Source organism: Heloderma suspectum, chromosome 12 (assembly GCF_057233095.1).
Source record: "Heloderma suspectum isolate Gila_16-S chromosome 12, 16-S_ref, whole genome shotgun sequence".
Classification (NCBI taxonomy): Eukaryota; Metazoa; Chordata; class Lepidosauria; order Squamata; family Helodermatidae; genus Heloderma; species Heloderma suspectum.
The window spans coordinates 14,937,501-14,958,063 of record NC_139469.1 but is presented as its reverse complement, the minus strand read 5'-3'; the positions used below and the strand labels follow the sequence as shown (position 1 = coordinate 14,958,063).

Sequence of the window (20,563 nt, the reverse complement as noted above, 5' to 3'; positions counted from 1 at the left end):
ACTGAGTGAGGCTGTAAGTCACTTCACCTCCTGCCTTGACCAGTGTCATGTCTTCCATCCTGGATACCCCCTCTGGCTTAGAAGAGGAGGCTTGAGGAGGCTTCATCCAGTAACCCATCATCTGCTACTCTGGGACCTTCCAGGTCAGAGGATATAGCTTTAATAGACTCGTCATATTCAGAGGGGCCCCCTCCAATGCAGTCCTCACTGCCTTCACACTGTAGAAACCAGCAGCTGCAGAATCAAACAATGGCCTTTTAAGAAGTAGACAGCTCCTCAGAGGGGGGCAGACTTAACAGAAGGTCCAGACTTTCCAGGCTTCAGAAGGCCTCTACATATTGCTGAGACAACTGCTCTTTATGGGTGAGTTTCAGCCAATGATCTGTCCAGGGTTCTGACAGACCTTGCTTTGCCTGTTGGGAACCTGCATTGTCTAACCTGACCTTGCCTCATTGGACAGGACCTTGTTGTGCCAGGCGTGAGACAGTCTTTCCAAGCAGTACCACCACTGCAACCCAGTCTCCCCTAGGAACCCTATGCCAAACTAGGACAGGACACCCATTAGCCAGCCACTAACCCACTTGTATAAATATGATGTTCTTGAACTAATAGGGGGTAGATTAGCCTTCCCCAGCCTGGTGGTCTCCAGATGTTAGACTACAGTTCCTATCACCCAATTGGCCATTGTGGCTGAGGATTATGGGAGTTGTAGTCCAAAATATCTGGAGGACTTCAGGTTGGGGAAGGTGGCCATAGATAAACATGGCAGCTGGGAGGAGGAGAGGAAAAAGATTATGTCGAGGGTTTACTGGTTTCCCCCCATATGAGTATTCTGGGGTATGTGTAGATGCCTCTAGCGAAAAGGGAATGGATTCCTGAAGTATCTTCTGTTGCTCTCCAAAATATTTAGCACTGAGTTTGCGACTGAAGCCCTATCATTCAAACATCATCCTTCTGATTATGTATGAAACGGTTGTTGATACCCCTGTGTTGAACTAACCCAAAGTTAAGTAAGGCCTTGTGAAATTATGGTAGAGATGTGCACTTCCATGAAAAATGCCTAAAAAAAGTACAGCACAATCCTACTGTAAAAAATGAAATCTCATTGAATTCAATGAGGCTTACTTGAGGCTGCAATCCTATGCACACTCACTTAAGCGTAACTCCATTGAATATCATGGGACTTATTTCTCAATAAACATGCGCTGCATTGTGTTGCATATATAGTTGGAGGTGCCGTTGAATATTAGATCTTGTTTTTCTGGGACAGTGGCAGAGATAGTATCTGGAGACTTCCTCAGAGAAGTTTCAGAGGTTGCTGATTTGGGGCTCTTCTCCAGATCATCAACTTCCCCGTAGGTTTTCTGAAATCTGTCTTCTACCATACAAGAAGGAACAGACTTGCAGATGTATTTTTAATGCTCATGAATGGGTGAACTTAAGCTGACAAATAGGCACACCACTAGACTCTACCTTCAATTAGGTGGATGCAAATGAAGACAGATGTTAATCAGTTAATTGCACCAGTTAATTGACAAAATCCCTTCAGTTCTAAATGTGAAGAGCACACCTGAAGCTCTTATGGCATTTCCACATTGTGGAGCTTAGATCGGCTTTGTTTTAATCTGATCCCAGTGCCAAAACAACATAAGAAGAACATAAGAAGAGCCCTGCTGGATCAAAGCAAGGGTCCATCTAGTCCAGCATTCTGTTCACACAGTGGCCAATCAGCTGCCCATGGGAAACCCGCAAGCAAGATGTGAGTTAAACAGCACCCTCCTGCCCATGTTCCCCAGCAACTGGTGTATGTAGACATACTGCCTCTGATACTGGAAGTAGCACAGAGCCATCAGGACTAGTAGCCACTGATAGCCTTCTTCTCCAGGAATTTGTCCAACCATATTTTAAAGCCATCCAAATAGGTGGCTGTCAAAACATCTTGTGGTAGTGAACTCAGAACTCCATAATTTACCTATGCGCTGTGTGAAGACATCCTTCCTTTACCTGTCCTGAATCTCCCACCAATCAGCTTCATGGGATGACCCCAGGTTCTAGTATTATGAGAGAGGGAGAAAAATGTCTCCCTGTCCACGTTCTCCACACCATGCATAATTTTGTACACCTCTATCATGTCTCCTCTTACCGTCCTTTTTTCCCCAAGCTAAACAATCCCAGCTGTTGCAACCTTCCCTCATAGGGGAAATGCTCCACCCCCTTAATCATTTTAGTTGCCCCTTTCTGCACTTTTTCCAGCTCTACACAGGTTGCATTGTATATGCAATTTCCCTTCTGTATTTCCTGCATTAACAGGTATTTATATGTGATCTAGAGCTTTTCTGCACGAGGCTGTTAATCCACTGTATCTACTTTCAGTTTAATCACAGAACTGAGCTCTGAGCTCTACGCAAAGAGCTTTTCCTTTCCTGCTTTCCTGCTACATAACCTCTAGGTGGCGCTGTGGTATATGGAATAATGCTATTACACAAGTAGGAGGATACCCTTTCTTTCATTTTCAGTAAGAGTACTCCATTTTTGGCACTCTAAAAAAACTCAGGAATGTGCTCTTAAAAAACAGAAGTGAAACAACATTGTCTAAAGAACCTGTAAACAACTGTGAATAAGGAATGATGAGTGCACAATAAATGCTTCATGTAGAAAAGCTCACAGAAAACCTGAGGGAGACTCCAGTGCATGTTTTGGCATCAAGTATGAACAAGTCCTTTCTCATGGTCCACCCATTCCAAAGACTTGTTCAGCTATACAATTGCTGCACCATGAGAACATCTCAATAGAAGATGGGGATCTAACATTGGAGGGACTATGTGACAATATTGCTGGCAGATATTCCCATACAAATGCTTCAAAAGTTTGGTAGGCATCCTGCCTTTGATCTAGTAAAGGAGGCAAGACTGAAAGCAAAAGGAGTGGAGCCAAAAATAGAAAAAATACCAACATATTGTAGCTTAAGGGTGCAATCCTATACACGTTTAGGCATACAAAAAAGTCCTGGCTGGGGCATGCTGGGAGTCATAGGACTTTTTTCTGTCTAAACATGCATAAGATTGAGCCTTAAAGCTCTTACTGCCCAGTAACTAAACCTTAATCTGATCCTCGGAGGTTCCTCAGATGGTCACACCTCCTGGCCCTGGCTCCACCCCTTTCCTCCAACCAATCATTTAATGGTTTCTTGCCTTATGTACATTTTCCCCCCATTCTAAAAGGTTGAAATGTCTCTCCTAAAGCTTGGTTATTTGCAGGCAGAGCTTTAAGTAGGAATGTACAAATCAGCAAAACTTGAGCTCGTTGAAATTCTCCAAATTCCACCTCGAAGCTTCTTCCGTCTCGTGCCCATATCAGATTCCAAGCTTTTCTCTCTTTTTTTGCATGAAAATCTTGTGTATTTTCATGCATATTTTCCCCAATGCATGCATCAGTAGTGTGCATCTTTGCAATGTACACATTCTTCTGCCATTAATTAAAGCGTATTTGTGTGCATTTTTCACAAGTATGCATTTTCATGCACATTTTTCAAATCTGTGCATGCTGTCAAATGCACGTGTTTTTATTTGGGGTGTGTGCATCAGTGAATTGCATTGCAAACGTGGAAATGTACTGACCTCGACCACAGATGGTGTTCGAGTCCGTGTTTGGTCCGGAAAATGCAAACTGGGTAAATCCTGATCAAAAACAAAGTGAATTTCTCATTTATCCCTCGCCTTATGGTAAAATATGTTGGTCTTTTGGCCTCGGATCTTTGCCTTTGGCTCTGCCTGCCATCAGAATGCAGCCCTGAGGGCTTTCCCAAAACTGAATTTGGCTCTCACGCTGAAAGAAGTTCAACACCCCTGGCTTAGAAGAAGGATAAGCTCAGCCACAGGACCGCAGTGAGAAAAATATATCTAATTTTCAGAGATGATGACCAGGTCTACACCAGCACAACATCACCTTTATTAACAAGTATAGCAGTACCTCATTAAATCTATAACGAGTAACACACCATCAAGACAAAAACAAAATTAACAAAGGATTCCTGGGTTCACATGCTTTGGGAGGAGTGCCTCCTATAGATGCACCAGTTCTTCCGTCATGCGCGATCATGTTCAGTGCCTTAGGAGTGCACCATTTCCTGGAATTCTGCACCAAAGGGAGGAAAACGTAACTCGCAACATTGTTTTGTAGAATGCAGATAGTTGGTTATTATAACATGCAAAAACTAGGTGCCATCACGGGGGATAGGTCTATCTACAGCAGGGGTGCTGAACTTCTTTTGGCCTGAGACCTGAATGCAGTTTTGGAGAAGCTCTCAGGAGCTGTTTTCTTATGGTGGGCGGGGCTGAAGACAAAATGGGGTGGGGCCAAAGGTAAAGGGGTGGGACCAAATACAAAAAATAACAGCATATTTCATCTTAAAGCCCTTACTGCCAGTAGCTAAGCCTTAGGAAAGGCATTTCAACCTTTTAGAATGGGGCAAAAACTACACAAAAGCCAGAAAACCACCACACAATTGGCGAGCAGGGGGACAGGAGGTGTGGCCTTCTGGGGAACCGCAGGAGGGCCAGATTTGCCCTGCAGAACCTGAGGTTCTGTACCCTGATCTACAGCAAGTGCACTCATCATAGCAAAATGAAACCTGCACATTCAGAAGCAACTCTGAATACCAGATCAGAGGCAAGAGTGGATGAGGGTAATTGCCTAAGGCCCTGCTTGTCGGCTTCCCAGAAGCATCTGGCTGTCTGCTGTTGGAAACAGGATGCTGGACTAGATCAGGGGGTGGAAGCTTTCTTTCACCGTGGGCCACGTTCACTTGGAGTAATGTTTCAGGAGCTGCATGCCAGTGGCAGGCAGGGCCAGAGCCATCAATGTGTGGAACTATTTACACACATATACACGCCATTCACATATACCCATACCATCCACACACACACACACACACACACACACACTCACACATACCATTCACATATATCCATACCATACATGTACACACACAGACACCATTCAAATATATCCATACCACACACACACACACCCCCTTCATATCCTCATCCATTAAGGTTAAGCCACTCATGAACACAGGAACAATCAGATGCCATGCAATGCATCACAGCCTGCCATTTCACACGTTGCAGGAACGAAGGTACAATTTAAACCAGCCTTCCCCAACCTGGTGCCTTCCAGATGTGTTGGACTACAACTCCCATCATTCCCATCAGGATTAAAATAGTTGGGGAGGTGACTACCCCTTCCTTCCTTCCTTCCTTCCTTCCTTCCTTCCTTCAGCTAAGAAAGAAGCAGCAGCTTCCATTGGCATCACTAGTCACTAGATGACATTTACCCAACAGAACTCTTTTTATGTTCTCAACAGAACCCCGTGGACATTTCCCAGCCAAGGCCTTCAGGGCACAGAAGAAATGGCTTGTCCTATCTTATATCCAGGGTTCATCAGTTTTTCCCCAGGGCCAGCCAGTGATCTTCCCCTTTTGATGCTGCCTGTCTTTTGGAAACTAGGCCTGGTACACTGAGGAGGGATCTTGACAGAGCTCCTTGCCTTCCCACAGAAGAAGCAGTAGCAGTGTGCACGCTCTTTCGTGGTCTTAAACAGCCACGAGAAAGCACGTTCCAACTGCATGGCTACTCCCCACTGCCCCCATTCATTGAGAACAGAAGCGTCTGTATGTGTGGCCATTTTCCCTGGAAGTCAAGAGTCCAAGCCCAGGCAAGCATGGCCATTTGACCTGGTGCAGTGAGGGAATGGGCAGAGTATGAAGAGCTCCATGAAAATGTGATTTCGCTGAGGAACCCATTTCTAGAATAACACTTGCATAATGGAGCCAGCATTAGGGAAGAGAAGCCACCTTCCTCGAGAGACCATCTATTAGATCAGGCAGGGCCGGCCCTACCATTAGGCAAAGTGAGGCAGTTGCTTCAGGAAGCAGATGCTGGGAGGCGGCAGGAAAGTGTCAGGGGAGAGAACTGTGGGCCACATGGCTTGCCCTGCGTGCGGCCCCTAAGCTAGCCAGCTGCCTTCAGATGGAGTAGAGGAGGATGTTCCATCCCCAGTATTAAAGTAAGATTCGTCTGGTAGTCAGGTTGGCTTTTGTACATGGAATGGGAGTGGGAACCATCTTGTTCTTCGCCTCAGGCAGCAAATGTCTTGGGCCAGCCCTGAGATCAGGCATGGGGAACTTCTGGCCTGTGGGCAAACTATGGCCCGCAGGGGTTCCCCATCCAGACTGCCAGCCTCTTCCTCAGGCCTTGTCCCTCTCCCAACAAGGAAAAGCTCTTATAATTAGATTGTTGGGGTATTGGTCCTAAGTACTGATTCTGCACAGGGTGTCAGACACCTCCCAGCTGCCTCCCTCATCACACAGCTGAGTGCAGAGATCCACCTATCTTGGACCACTCAAACTCAACTGGGTCCATACCTTCAGCCCCAATTTTCCCATCTCCATCATGGTCTGCCGCTGCCAAAAACGTTTTGGTTTCTGTAGTCGTTAACACTCGGGCTCCGCACTCGAACCTCTGGAGGAAATATCTAGTGAGGGGAAGGGAAAAAGTGATACAAAGAACAAATTGGAGGGGGCTGCAAGGACTCACAGCCTCCCTTCTCCACCAAAGCAATTGTTGCAGGGAGGGAATTTGTGGTAAGGGGAAGATGGTGGCAGGGTAGTCATTTGCTTGTTTGTTTGTTTATTTCTATACCGGTCAATAGTCAAAGCTCTCTGGGCGGTTCACAGAAATTAAAACCACAAAGCACAGTATGTGTGTGTGTGTATGTATATATATATATATATATATATATATATATATATATATAATGAAAGCTTAAAACCACAGTATAACGGTACAACCAGAATAAAGCTCTCTGGGCGGTTCACAGAAATTAAAACCACAAAGCACAGTGTATATATATATATATATATATATATATATAAAATGAAAGCTTAAAACCACAGTATAACAGTACAACCAGAATAAAACCTAGCAGGAATGCAGAGATTTGAAATACAGACTTAAAACACCAGAGCTAAAATTTTAAGAAGCTAAAATGCTAAAATACTGGGAGACTTAAAAGGTCTTCACCTGGCGCCGGAAGCAGAACAACGTAGGCGCCAGGCGAACCTCTCTAAGGAGTTCATTCCACAGCCGGGGGGCCACAGCAGAAAAGGCCCTCTTCCTGGTAGCCACCCACCTCATTTCCTTTGGTGGGGGCTCCTGGAGAAGGACTTCTAGTCATCCCAGACCTGAGTTCTATTGTACTATTTTGCTATGGAGCAGAGTTGGGGAACATTTCACGGCACGCCTGTCTGTCTGGCAAGCTACTCAGCAAAACCGCCAGTCTGAGTGGGACAACATGAAGGTTTCTCCCCAAGCTGCCTAGGAGATCTCTCCCTGCCCTCGAAGAAGCTGTGGGGAGCAGGAGAGAAAATTGGACCTAGTGGTTAGTTTGCAGCCACCAGAAGGAGCAAGGCTAAAGTTGTTACACCCCGTAAGTTGGGCTGTAAATCAAAACAAACAGATTTTTTTTTTTTGCCTTCCTTTTCATCTACAGATTTCTCACAACAGGAATGGCATTTAAAGTCAAGACAACTGGGTTTTACAGGAGAAAAGTTTAACTTTATTCATCTTATTTTATTATATTTCTATCCCACCTTTTCTCCCCTTATTCATCTTATTTTATTATATTTCTATCCCACCTTTTCTCCCCCTATTAATCTTATTTTATTATATTTATTTTATTTATTATTATTATTATTTATTCATTTTCTTTATTGTTTTCTTTATTATTTTATTATATTATATTTTTATTATATGATATTATGAACTGTATTAATCTTATTTTATTATATTTATACCCCAACTTTTTCTCCTCTTTTAAGGTGGCTTACATGATCCTCTCCATTTTATCCTTACAACAACCCTGTGCGGTAGGTTAGGCTGAGAGTCAGTGACTGGCCGAGTGGGGACTAGAACCTGGGTCTCCTGAGTCCCAGTCCAAACCTCTAAACATTACACCACATTGGCTCTAACTTTCAGCTGCTTCCCAGAAGAAAACATTTTGAGAGATACAATGCAACCCTATGGAAGCTTACCTGGTGAAGCAAGTCCCAGTGTGTTCAATGGGGCTTGGTCCCAGGTAAGAGTGCTTTCAAGACATGCAGTACAGCCCTATGCATGCTTGCCCAGAGAAGCAAGGCCCACCAGTGGAAATTATTTATTTATTTATTTATTAAATTTATTAATTGCCCATCTGGCTAGTCACCCAGCCACTCTGGGCGATGTACAAGTATGTAATAGAACAGTTTAAAACAATAAAATTGTACAATAAAAACATCATTTTCTAAAAATACCCTAACCCACCCCAAATGCCTGCCTGAACAACCACGTTTTTAATGTGCGGCGGAAGCTCGTTAAAGAGGTTAGCACATGGGTTAGCTCCTTCAGAGTTTGGGCTGGTTCTGACTAAAACCCAGAATGGAATCACAGCCCCCTGAAATCAGAACCTCCAGCCTCCTCTGAGTCTCACTGTGTTCAATGGGGCTTGCTTTCAGATGAGAGTGCATAGGACTGCAGCCTAAAACCACTTCAAAAGTCAGAAGAGAAAGAGAGTTGTGAGGGGTGGGGATCCTCACTTGAGTTCATCTTCCTCAATGAAGCCGCTTTGATCATTGTCTATGATTCGGAAGATCTCCTTGACTTGGGTGCTGCTCTTTTTGGACATGCCGCTGATCTGAAAGAATTTTTTGTAGCTGAAACTATCTGGAGCTAAGACAGGGGAAAAAAATCCACTGTTACCCAGGTGGAAGTCGTTGAAGAGTGGCATGTTAGTGAGAGGTTATGCTTAAAATGATATTTCTCCTCCTGCCCCAAATGTGGCTATTGAATGGGAATGATGAAGTAGATAATTGATTCTGTAAACAATTGCAATCTTCCAGATGTGCAGCAATTGCCATTTTTAAGGGAAACATGTTATGTTATGTTATGTTATATTTATTTATTTACAATATTTGTATACTGCTCCACATCCAAAGATGTCAGAGTGGTGAACAGCAAACAGGATAAATGAATAAAAACACCATGTTAAAATAATTAATATATTTTTTAAAAGAACATAGTTCTGATAAACCAAGTTTTGATAAACTGCCTGGTGCCCCCAGATGTTTTGGATGTGAACTCCCAGCATTCCTGACCATTGGTCATGCTGGCTGGAGTTGGCAGGAGAAGAATCTGAAAACATCTGGAGGGCACCAGGTTGGTGAAGGCTAGTCTACACTGACTGGAAGGGGTTCTTTCCCAGACTTACCTGGAGATGCTGGGGGTTGAACCTGGGACTTTTTGCAGTCAAGGTAGGCATGTTACCATTGAGCTATGGCTTTTCATGAATATCACAATGTAAAAATGGCCTAAAAGACTGGGAAATGCTGATATAATCAGAACTACAGGCAAATAGTATATGTTTCCTTAACTCATTATATTTTCTGTGAAGAAAGGTTTATGAGATTGGAGCTTTTAATGAGATCACTGTCGTCCTAATTAGACAACATGTTAAATTAGGGATGTCAGAGAAATCCGCAATGGATTCAAATGAGTTCAGATTTCTACAAATCCGACTTGTGAATTCTGCAGCAGACTGGCTTTTCCTAAGTCTCATGGATTCTGCAAACTTGCAGACCGGCTTTTTACTCTGGGGAGAGATTTAGGCAATTTTGCACTTGTGCTAAGTGCATTAGCACTCATTTGCACTTGCACCAAAACACATTAGTGTGAATGCTCATTAGCACAAAAGGAACAAAATTCTTGTACATCCCTAAAATAAAAATTCAGTTCCATCAATGAGTTTGCAATGGAATGAAACATAGCTGGCAATCTGCGAAACACAGATGGAATGGATTTATCAAAATCTGTACATCTCTATGTTAAATGTATGATAGCATTTAATCTATCTGTTTTCCTCTCTCTCTCTCTCTCTCTCTCTCTCTCTCTCATACAGCAACTGTAAGGGGGTATCAATCAGGATCAATACTGCTGCATTTGGAGAGGGGACTTCAGTCTTTTCTCCTGTGCCACGATCCTGACACAAATCCTCCACCGAGCTCAACTGATGTTCTCCCTGAAAGGAAAGCTGTCATTGGCATCAATAGGAACTTCCTTACTGGAGCAAATAGCAGTGTGTGTGTGTGGGGTGTGTGTGTCGTATTTTCATTGGGACTGCAGGAGGGGGGAAAGGATTAAAACCTGACTATGTATAGTCATAATTTTATGGTTTAAGCTGCAATCCTATGCATATTCAGACAGAAAAAAGTCCTACAACTCCCAGCATCCCTCCAGCCAGCCATGTTGGCTGGGGCATGTTGGGAATTGTAGGACTTTTTTCCTGTCTAAACATGCATAGGGTTGTGCCCTTGGCTATAAGCCATAATATAAACTGAAAGAAATTCAGAGCTGAGCAACCAATTTAGCTCTCAGTTTCCTGGCCACCAGCGCAAATACAGAATCATGCAAAGTAACATGATTTTTATTATCAAACAGCAGAAACAGATAGATTCACTACCTGTAACAAAATTCTTCCTGAGCCTAAACTTAGAAAAATATTTTTCATGTGGATCCTTATAAAGAGGACACTAGGTAACATAATGGGCAATTTCCTCAGTAACAGTTTTACGAAAGCACAGGCATGCTGTTCCAATGATAATTTCTTATGACTGCTTCTAAGAAAGCAGAGGGCATAACGTTGAGTCTTAATTCTGTAAAAGCATTCCTAAGTGGAGATAGACAAATGATCCAAATAATTGGTTTTCTGATGATCTGACTTGATGCATGGATACAATCTAGAAAAGCTAGAAGAATGGAAACCTTCTAGAAGATGGAAATCTTCTAGAAAAGCTAGAAGAATGGAAAGCTTATTACTGTTGAAAAATAAAATGTTATTCGTCAAAGTAGCCCAACATGTTTCAGCTCTGTGGCATGTATTTCTGGGCCTTCTTCAGGGGCTATAAAAATATGGACAATACAACACATTAATATACATTTATATACATGAACATTTAAAAATATCATGTCAGTCTACATACGTGTGCTAATACTATGTCTCTGTGTACTTGCTTAAAATTAGTAAACAGCCTGCAATACAATGTGTCATATTTGTCCATATTTTTATAGCCCCCAAAGAAAGCCCAGAAATATATGCCACAGCGCCAAAATGCATTGGACTATTTTGAAGTATAAAACGTTGTTTACCTGCATCCTCAGACTTGTTCTCTCTTTTCCGTCGGGTTATCCTGGATGTTCTCCAGTTGTGCCTAACCCTTATTACTGTTGATGACAGAATCTAGGACTAGGTGGACCTTTGGTCTGATCCAGCGTGGCAAAGGGTAAGTACTCGCAGATGGATGACTCCAATCAGAAGGCATTGCGCAACTATTCTGTCTCCCCACACCCACCTTTTTGTGGTAAGAAAAAAGATGGATTGCAAATGGAAGATGACAATGTCTTCTATCTGGAACCCCCATAACATTCTGTGAATGAGGCAAGGGAACCGCACAATAAAAGCCTCCTCCGGACGTATCCTTAGTTTAGTTCCACAGACATTCTTACCTTGGCAGTCTCTGAGTGCAGCAGCAATATCAGAAGGGCTGAGGATGTCACTGATACTCATATTAATCTGTTCCAAAAGAAAATAAGGCAAAGAACTAGAACAGGCAAGTGAAATCATCCTTTCATCCAAGCAATGCAAAGATGTATAAGTGAAGAAAGAACAACCAGTGAACTTTGGACTTTTAAGAACATCGATTTATCTCTACTCTGTCTTTAAATTTAAGATGTCTACACAATCAGATTAACCTTCTTTGGCTCAATCTTGTTCTCATATCTAACATTAAGATGGTCCCCCCTTCCCACTCGCTTTAACTTTGGCCTACCTCAATATTTGATTTTACATTTATCTTCTGAGCAACAAGGAAGTACTCACAGCAATGCCAATGGAATGTATATGTTTGTATAAAAAGAAATGAGATTTTCAGAGAGATAATAACAGAATTTTTTTAAAGCATCCAGGCTGAAAAATGAAAGGGTGGAATATTTTCACTAAAATAGCCAATCATTCCAGCTTCATCTGTCATATGGACAATAGCAGGTAAATAATAGATAATAATTCCATCTTGGATAGGAAGCTTTGACTTATTCACAGATATTTCTTCCCTTTGGTCCATTAGCTGGCTTGTCTCTTTTATGGTTTCTCCAAGCAGGGAAGAAGTTAACAGGTGAAGAGATAATAAACAGATCCATCTAAAAAGGCAGCTATATACTTACTACCTAGTCAGCTCGGCAAAGGCATTTGCACCACAATCCTATGAGTGTCTACTCAGAAGTAAGCCCTATTAATTTCAGTGGGACTTACTCCCAGGTAAGTGAATATAGGATTGCAGCCTTAAACTCTTATCTGGCTCACCTTAATGGTTTCCCTGAACAGGGAAGAGGAAAGGTAAAAAAAGAGCTGAACTGATGTCAGGCAAAAATTGTACCTTTGGCTCAGAGTTGTCTGCCTAACTTATATAGGATTCAAAAGGTGACAATAGCTACTTAGGTTACCTTTTCATGGATTAGATGCTCAATTTGAGACCCTGCTCAAATGTCTTGCTTAACTAATGAACTGGGTTTTTTCTCCCCCTTCTATTTATACCCAAGGAGAATATAGTAGATAGAACGGCAGGCTCTCCCATCCTGACAATAAATAAATGTATTGACTTTAATTAAGCTTGAGCATGGCTGTAAAGGAAGGCTGAAACAATGTGGCTCAACCAGTCACAATTTACTTGCTGCCACCACCTCCTGAGGCCTCCACACCTGAGACTCGGAGGAACCTCCTAGGTGAGTGGCCCCCTGGGCTCCGATTCTACTACTTGAGTTCAGCCAAGCTAGATGGCCTGGTAACACGGCCAGATACTGCACAGGATTCAGCACTGTGAAAAATAGCAGCACAAAAGAGTTTGAGGTAGATAGTTTATTTACAAGTTGGGGAAAGGGGAAGAGGGAAGAATGAACGGTAAGAAAGTTACAAGGGTCAAAAACACAAACCGGCGATTGGAAACCCAGTACAGCTAAAAACAAGACATCTACTAAGTGGTCTATGCTTCTTAACTGAATTGTAAGGGTCCCTCCTATCAAAAAGTCATGTCAACCTGCACACCTCCTCCAGACCGGATGGAGAACAAAGGACTCAGAGTGGTCAGCCCCTCTTAGCTTTTTACCATATCCAGTTCAACTTGACCACTCTCCTACCCTCCCTTCAGAAGAAGGGATGGTATGATTCACACTTTGCCACTCTGCACTCCCTTATAGGTCAGTTTATGACCTTGAGTAGTTTATGGCCTTGAGGCCTCAGATAAGGACCCTAGCTGAAAACCAACATCCTTGAGATAAGCCGGTCCCATCTTCCCCTGAGATCATAGTATGTATTCCCCCTGCAATTGCGGATCCTTTTGAAGGAAGTTGGAAGCGAAGGGTACGAAGTGACAACATGTCAGCCTAACAAAGCTAGCCTGTCAGTAGGGCTGATACTGTTTGGGGTCAACGTTCTTCAGAGAGCTTCATTTCCTTGTCTGCTTCTACTACAAGCCATTTCCTAAATGATGATGCTGTCTTGGGGAAGGAAGAGGGGGAATGCGATGCCTTTGATGACAGCAAAAATGGGAGTAATTCTAATAGGGCTGTTGTTGGTGGTGTACAAGGGGCAATTCACACATCACTTTTTAAAGTCAACTCCACCCCACTCCACCCCACCATTGTACATAGGGATGCAGGATCACTCTCCATGGTCCTGAAACTGAGACCACAGTCCTTGGGTCAGGACCTGCAGTTCTGTCCCAGACCGATTTCAGCCAGCTGCCTCACCCCATGTCCCCTCACTTGAACTATAACCTCAACAGTGAAATAACTGACCTGAACTGCCTTATATGAAGTCAGACCCTGGGTCCATCTAGCCTAGTATTGCTGACACTGACTGGCAGCAATTCTCTCCAAGGATTCAGGCAAGATTCTTTCCTAGCCCTACCTGCTGCGAGGGGTGGGGGTGTTGGATCTCTCACTCCCCCTTCCGAGGTCAAACCACTGTCTCCAGCTTGGAGGGGGGATTCCCCAGTATCCCATGGCTTCTCAGATAATTTCTGGGGTCCATAGGATTGCTCCATTACTGCATTTATTGGTTACGTTTCTAATCCATCCAGTAACCAAAGTTCTCTGGGTGGATTACCAACAGACTAAAATGCCATAGAAACAATTAAAAATATAAAATACAATACAACTATTTAAAAGAATAAAATGCCATGCCATGCAAATGAAATAGCCTTTCAGCAGGTCTGGTGGAATGAGTAGCCTTGCTTCCTCTTCCATCTCTCTTTGGTATGCTAACAACTGCCACTATGCATGCATCGAATTTGCTCCAGTACAGTTATGTTGCTAGTAGATAGGGATGTACGGATTGTGAAAAATTCAGTCCATCTGTGTTTAGTGGATTGTCAGGCACCTTTCATTCCATTGTCCACCCAGTGATGAAATCAGATTTTTTTGTTTCCAAATGTCCACAAATTCACATTTGTAAAAATGCGTGAATTCCCCCAAAATGTGCATTTCCATTCTTTCTGCACCTGCACATTTTTGGCTGTTTTAATTTTTTTTTGGCATATTTTTCTATGACAAAATTTATGCAAAATTTGGGAAAGTTAGAAAATCAGTCTGCAAGTTGGCAGAATCTGCTCGACAAGGGGAAAGCTGGTCCACTGTGGAATCTCTGGGTTGGATTCATGAAAATCTGAACCTATTTGGTTCTGTTGCAGATTTCTCCGACATCCCTACTAGTAAGTTGATTCTGTATTAGGGTATTTTGAATCTCTGAGATATACTTCTTCAGATGTGTACAGACTTCACACATGGACATCGTTTCTCCTGGCTGGCTTCTGGAGTCTTTGCTGCAAAAGGGACACACGTGTAAACTTTCCCAGGTGACATCTGCATTCGTCTTAAGACAAGTTCCTGAAGAATCATATCCAAAGGTAGCACTGAAAATGGTCCAAAGAAACTGAGGGAGGAAACCTGGAATAGTTGTTATTTCTACAGCATGGAACAGCAATTAATGTGGAAACAGACTACCCCATCTATTTCCCCCTGCTGCTTAACGATGCACCAGTACAATATACAGATAGATTTCTAAAGCTGTAAAGACTCTGGAAAACACCTACATGGCTAGTAAAGGTCTCTGATGTATAAAATACATCTTGTTTAATCCCTTTCCTCAGCATATATTTTGGAAACTGTTAAATAACCAACTTGAACTGCATAGTCAAAAGGCAATGAGATCAGCTAAGAACATGAGAAGATGTCCCTGGACAGCGGCTATTAAGAATGGGGCCCTTTAAGTTTGAAATCTAATACGGAGGCCCAGAGTAATACTAATCCTATCTGAAAGGTTGGTTACAAAAGCAAGAAAGAACTGCATTTCAGAACAAAGGCAATACAGGTGGTAATCTACAGTTACTGATATTTATTTATTAATTGATTAATTGATTAATTGATTAATTGATTAATTAATTAATTAATGGCACCCTTCATCTGAAGTATTGCTTTCTTAGCCTTAATTAAAATTAATGAAATTATCCGGGGCTAATGCCACTAATAAAAGGGCATCTTAATTACATACACTTGACTATCAGAACTTCAAATACGTTGGGTTCCTTAAGCAGTTGTCACTCACAAAACTTGGCAATGTAGGAGACCATTCATACAGATCAAAAGAACAAAAGATGAGCCCTGCTGGATCAGAGCAAAGGCCTACCTCAGCGATGTCTAACGTCTTTCAGCCCAAGGGCCAAATTCCATTTTGGAGAAACCCTTGGGAGCGGCATCTCAGTGGTAGGTGGGGCTGAAGTAATTCTGGGTCATCCCATGAAGCTGAATGGTGGGAGATTCTGGACAGATCAAAGGAAGTGCTTCTACATACAATGCATGGTTAAACTATGGAATTTACTACCAAATTTACTACATGATGTAGTAAATTTACTATATGTAGTAATTTAGTAGTATAGTAATTGGAATATACTACATGATGTAGTGATGGCTTTAAAAGGGGATTAACAAATTCATGGAGAATAAGGCTATAAATGACTGCTAGCCCTGGTTGTTATGTGCTGCCTCCAGTACCAGAGGCAGCATGCCTATGTACACCAGTTGCTGGGGAACATGGGCGGGAGGGTGCTGTTGAACTCATATCCTGTTTGTGGGTATCTTGTAGGCAGCTGGTTGGCCACTGTCTAACAGAATGCTGGACTAGATGGACCCTTGGTCTGAACCAGCATGGCTCTTCTTATGTTCGTATGTGCTTATGTTTCATCTCCACCATAGGTCTTTCATAAAATGAATGGGTCTTAATTGCCTATTCAAGACCAAGCCACCCCAAAATACTTTGCATTATAAAGTAATGCAAGAGCTGTTCTTAGGTAGAGTGGCCATGTGTCCTCTTTTACAGAGAACTGTCTTCTATTTGAAGGGCTGCCAGAGGAGCATAAAGAGAGAACAATTGTATAAGCCAAACACCTTTGGAAATTTGTATAAGCCAAACACCTTTGGATTTGATTTCCATCCAGTGTCTTTCACGGTGTGGTGAGATGTACTGCATGCCTGTTTAAATTATAATAATTATTTCTAAATTTGCAAACACAGACATATACACACACATATATATATACATACACACATATATTAGCATATGCAAATTTTATGCAAATCATTGCCCTCTTTTGTCCTTTTTTGGTGATAGATTTCCTCTTTTTTGGTGATTCCTAAGTGGCCACACTACACATTGGGTAGGGTCACATTTTGTATCACAAGAATTTCTCTATACATCTAAAATAAGCCTTTAAACATATTTTGCCTTTTACTTTTACTCCAGTATCGGAGGCCATATGCCTCTGTATGCCTGTTGCTGGGGAAGATGAGTGGGGGTGCTGCTATTGCACTCACACCCTACTTGTGGGCTTCCCATAGGCAGCTGGTTGGCCACTGTGTGAACAGAATGCTGGACTTTGGTCTGATTTAGCATGAAACATCTTATTTTCATGTGAGTTGTAGTCCAACACATCTGGAGGGCTCCAGGCTAAGGAAGGCGGCACTACAATAAATGTTACCAAACAGTAAATAAACAGAACACAGTTCTCTCAGGCTGACTGAAGGCCCCTGAAGGGGCTGAGGGCATGACCTCCGTGGCCTTGGGTTCTTTTCTTCTGCCTTCTGCCAGGGCTGCCCCAACCGTCCTCTCAGGGGTGTTGAACTTCTTTCAGCACAAGGGCCAAATTCCATTTGGGTGAAAGCTCTTGGGGGCCACATTCCAGGGATGGGTGGAGCCGAAGGCAAAAGGGGTGTGGCAAAATGTTGGCATATTTTAGCTTATTATTGTTATTATTAATATTAATATTAATATTAATGTTTTGTAGATTTATATACCACTGAACATATTTAAAAATACCTCTAAGTGTTTCATAAGAAAATCCAAAATTCATCAAAATACATTATAACATACATTCAAATACAATGAAAATACATAAAAATGGCTAAAACATTTCTAGAAAACATAAATAACAAGATTAAAATCAATTAAAACCGATACAACACCATAATTACGAACAAACAGGCTGGGCAGCACATTCACTCAAGGAAGACCTGGGTAAAGAAACAGGTCCTTAATTGGCCTCTAAAATATGCTACGTTTGGTGCCTCCCAAATATCTTTAGATAAGGTGGCTGCCACTATGGAGATGGCCCACTTGCTGGTTGCTGGAAGATGGTAATCTGCAGGTTGTAGTACAACCAGCAAGACCTCTTGTGATGATCTTAATGCTTGCACAGGCTTGTACGGGGGAAGGCGATCTGCCCTTAAAGCTCTCACTGCTCATAACTTAGGAGAGGCATTTCAACCTTTTTAGAATGGGGCTGGGAGTGGGGAAATGAAACAACCAAGCTACCAATGATCGGGGAAAAGGAGTTGTGGCCATATGGAGAACCTTGGAACACTGGATTTCAACCCAAAGTGGTCCAGTTTTGGGCTGCAGGTCTGAGGCTCCCCACCCTTCCTATAGATGGTCCCTCCAGTAGCTGATGGCACAGTCTTCCTGGCCTGAGCTTCCTCCCTTCTGCCTATGAAAAGGTCAAAGCCAGAGAGTACCATTTTATTAGTAGCACAACAATTCCAGCAGTTGATGCCCTTAACATCACTTGGTGCACAGTCTTGAAGCAATATATATATAAGGCAATTCTGCTGCTGTTGCTACCATTTTGGTATACCCGTCTCTATTATGATGATCATTAAACAGGTTATAGAGTGTCGCCAATGACAGTAACACTCTCTAGTGACCTTGATCCTCCATGCAATTGACTAAAGATGTTTCTTGCTGTCAGCGGCGTAATCAGGCAGGGTGATCTCCCGATTGCTGAATTATTCAGGTTTTCTCTGTTAATTTAACAATAAGTCTGCCCTAAAGGTTAGAGGATGATTAAGGGTTTTAGAAAATCACTCTCAAGAATAGGTTAAGAAGCTGTGAGTCAAGAGAAAAGACTCCAGCTGTGTATATTGTTATCAGCTCATCTTCTAGAGTTCCAGTGTTCTTGGTCATTATCTTTAAAAAATATAGCACTGCAAATGCAGGGAGCCCAGTGAATAGAAGAAGCTGCTGGTGCAGCACTGTGCAATGGTGCTGCTAGGTTGGACCTTGGGGATGATGTCACGGGCCCCACAACCACAGGGGGCCTACATCACCACTAGAGAGTGGCAAGTGATGGGGGAGTGGCAAACAGGCCTTGTGATAGCACCTGGGCTGCCACGGGCATGCCGGGACCCTCCAAGCAGATGCTGCTCACTACAGCATCCTTTCTGCCTTCTTATTTTGAAAAATATTTTGTAGTCAGGGCTGGCATGCACATGGTTACAGATGCTCAACGGATGATTATTATCCTTTTCTATGACAAGGGTGGTGCTTATTTCCAAGAAAATGTGTTTATTATCAGAGCCGCAGAAGCAAATGCCATTTTATTTCTCTAGTCATGATGGCAGTGTGGAGAGGCGGTGTGGTGTAGTAGTTAGAGTGTTGGACTGGGACTTGGGAGGATCTGGTTCTAGTCCCCACTCAGCCACAATGCTCACAGGGTGACTTTGGGCCAGTTGCTGACTCTCAGCCTAACCTACCTCACAGGGTTGTTGTGAAGATAAAACGGGGAGCAGGACAATCATGTAAGCTGCCTTGGGCTCCTTGCAAGATGGGAAAAGGCGGGATAGAAATGAAATAATAAATAAATATTATGGTGCTATGCTGTAAGTTACTTTAAAATGTGAAACTGTACATGCTCATAGGATTTCTATTTATTTATTTATCTATCAGGGTTACCAGTTAGGATTTTTTTATGTGTGTTTTGTTTTTTGCTCTAGTATATCAGGAATGTAGAAGCAGTTGGAAAGCATGGAATGGGGGCGGGGGGGAGGGAGGGAAGAAGAGAGATGTTAATTGTTTATTTCACAATTGAAGTAATACATACATTTGCTTAAAGGGGATCCTTTAAGACCATTATGTCCAGAGACCAAAATGACCTAGGTTCACCATTGCATTGTTAAAAAATGGATTGCTCATCGGTTCATGACAAACAAAAATGAGTTATTTATTCATAGAATGTATATTTAAGTGATCACCACAAAATGTGGTGATGGCAGGTAGGGACAGGGAGAAATTCATTTGTTTCACATTTTAATGTGAATTTACCTAATTTCACACTTTTGAACCACTATGTGAACCACAGTCATCCTTCAAAATTTGTACTTCTCTGAATGGAGTTTTCCAATCAGGAAATGCATAGAAAAACGTGTTTATTTTGAAAAAGTGGACATAAAAATGGAGATATTAGTGAATGCAACATTCAAGAATACATTGTGTTAGGAAAATGGTTTGCAACGGATGTGAGGCAAAATTGTGTACAAAAAATGTATGTATTCAGAGAGATGCATACACAAATATGAGAATTTTCATGAGAACTTTAATTCTTAAAATTCAGGATGAACTTAATTTAAGATGGGGAAAATTCTCGAAGTTTGGGATGATCTGAACTGAAGTTGGAAAAATAAGAAACGACAAGAAACTGAAATTGACATATTCATCCAAATGGCAGCTAGCTTCATGAATTTTAAAAAGGAGTAGGCAAATTTACAAAGGGCAGATTTATCAGTGTTTACCAGCCATGATATCTGGAGCCACGTGCTGTTAATTGATATTAGTTAATTTCATTTATATTTCACCTTTCTTCCATGGATTCCAAGGAAGGCAGCACAAATGGGATTCTCAGGCGGTCTTCCATCCAGACACCGACCAGATCCAGACCTTTGATCTTCAGCAAGGATGTTGTCAGCTCTGGCTTTAGTCCACACCCTAGTAATAAATCCTCCAAAAATATAATGGCATTGTTCCAACGGTCAAAGACTGTATTTTCCCCCCTTCATCAGCTCTTCTGCAAGACAGCTACAAAAAGGAAGGCATGGG

The 20,563-nt window shown here is 42.3% G+C and overlaps 1 protein-coding gene across 1 annotated transcript; it reads right to left on the bottom strand.

Moving 5' to 3' along the window:
• Nucleotides 1–4,108: 4,108 nt before the first annotated feature.
• Nucleotides 4,109–11,656, bottom strand: LOC146336567 (parvalbumin, thymic CPV3). Its single transcript, XM_084818473.1, has 4 exons — nucleotides 11,596–11,656; nucleotides 8,634–8,766; nucleotides 6,426–6,535; nucleotides 4,109–4,134 (listed from the first exon to the last, which is right to left on the bottom strand). The coding sequence occupies exons 1-4, from the start codon at nucleotides 11,654–11,656 to the stop codon at nucleotides 4,109–4,111; spliced, it is 330 nt and encodes a 109-aa protein (XP_084674599.1).
• Between the last annotated feature and the right edge of the window lie 8,907 nt (nucleotides 11,657–20,563).

Excerpts from the sequence above, each read along its gene's own strand:
- LOC146336567 (XM_084818473.1), bottom strand. The coding sequence starts at position 11,656 with ATGAGTATCAGTGACATCCTCAGCCCTTCTGATATTGCTGCTGCACTC. Across the intron at positions 8,767-11,595 it reads TGCACTCAGAGACTGCCAAG|CTCCAGATAGTTTCAGCTAC; the intron begins GTAAGAATGTCT and ends CCCCTGTCTTAG. Across the intron at positions 4,135-6,425 it reads TGGGAAAATTGGGGCTGAAG|AATTCCAGGAAATGGTGCAC; the intron begins GTATGGACCCAG and ends CCTTTGGTGCAG.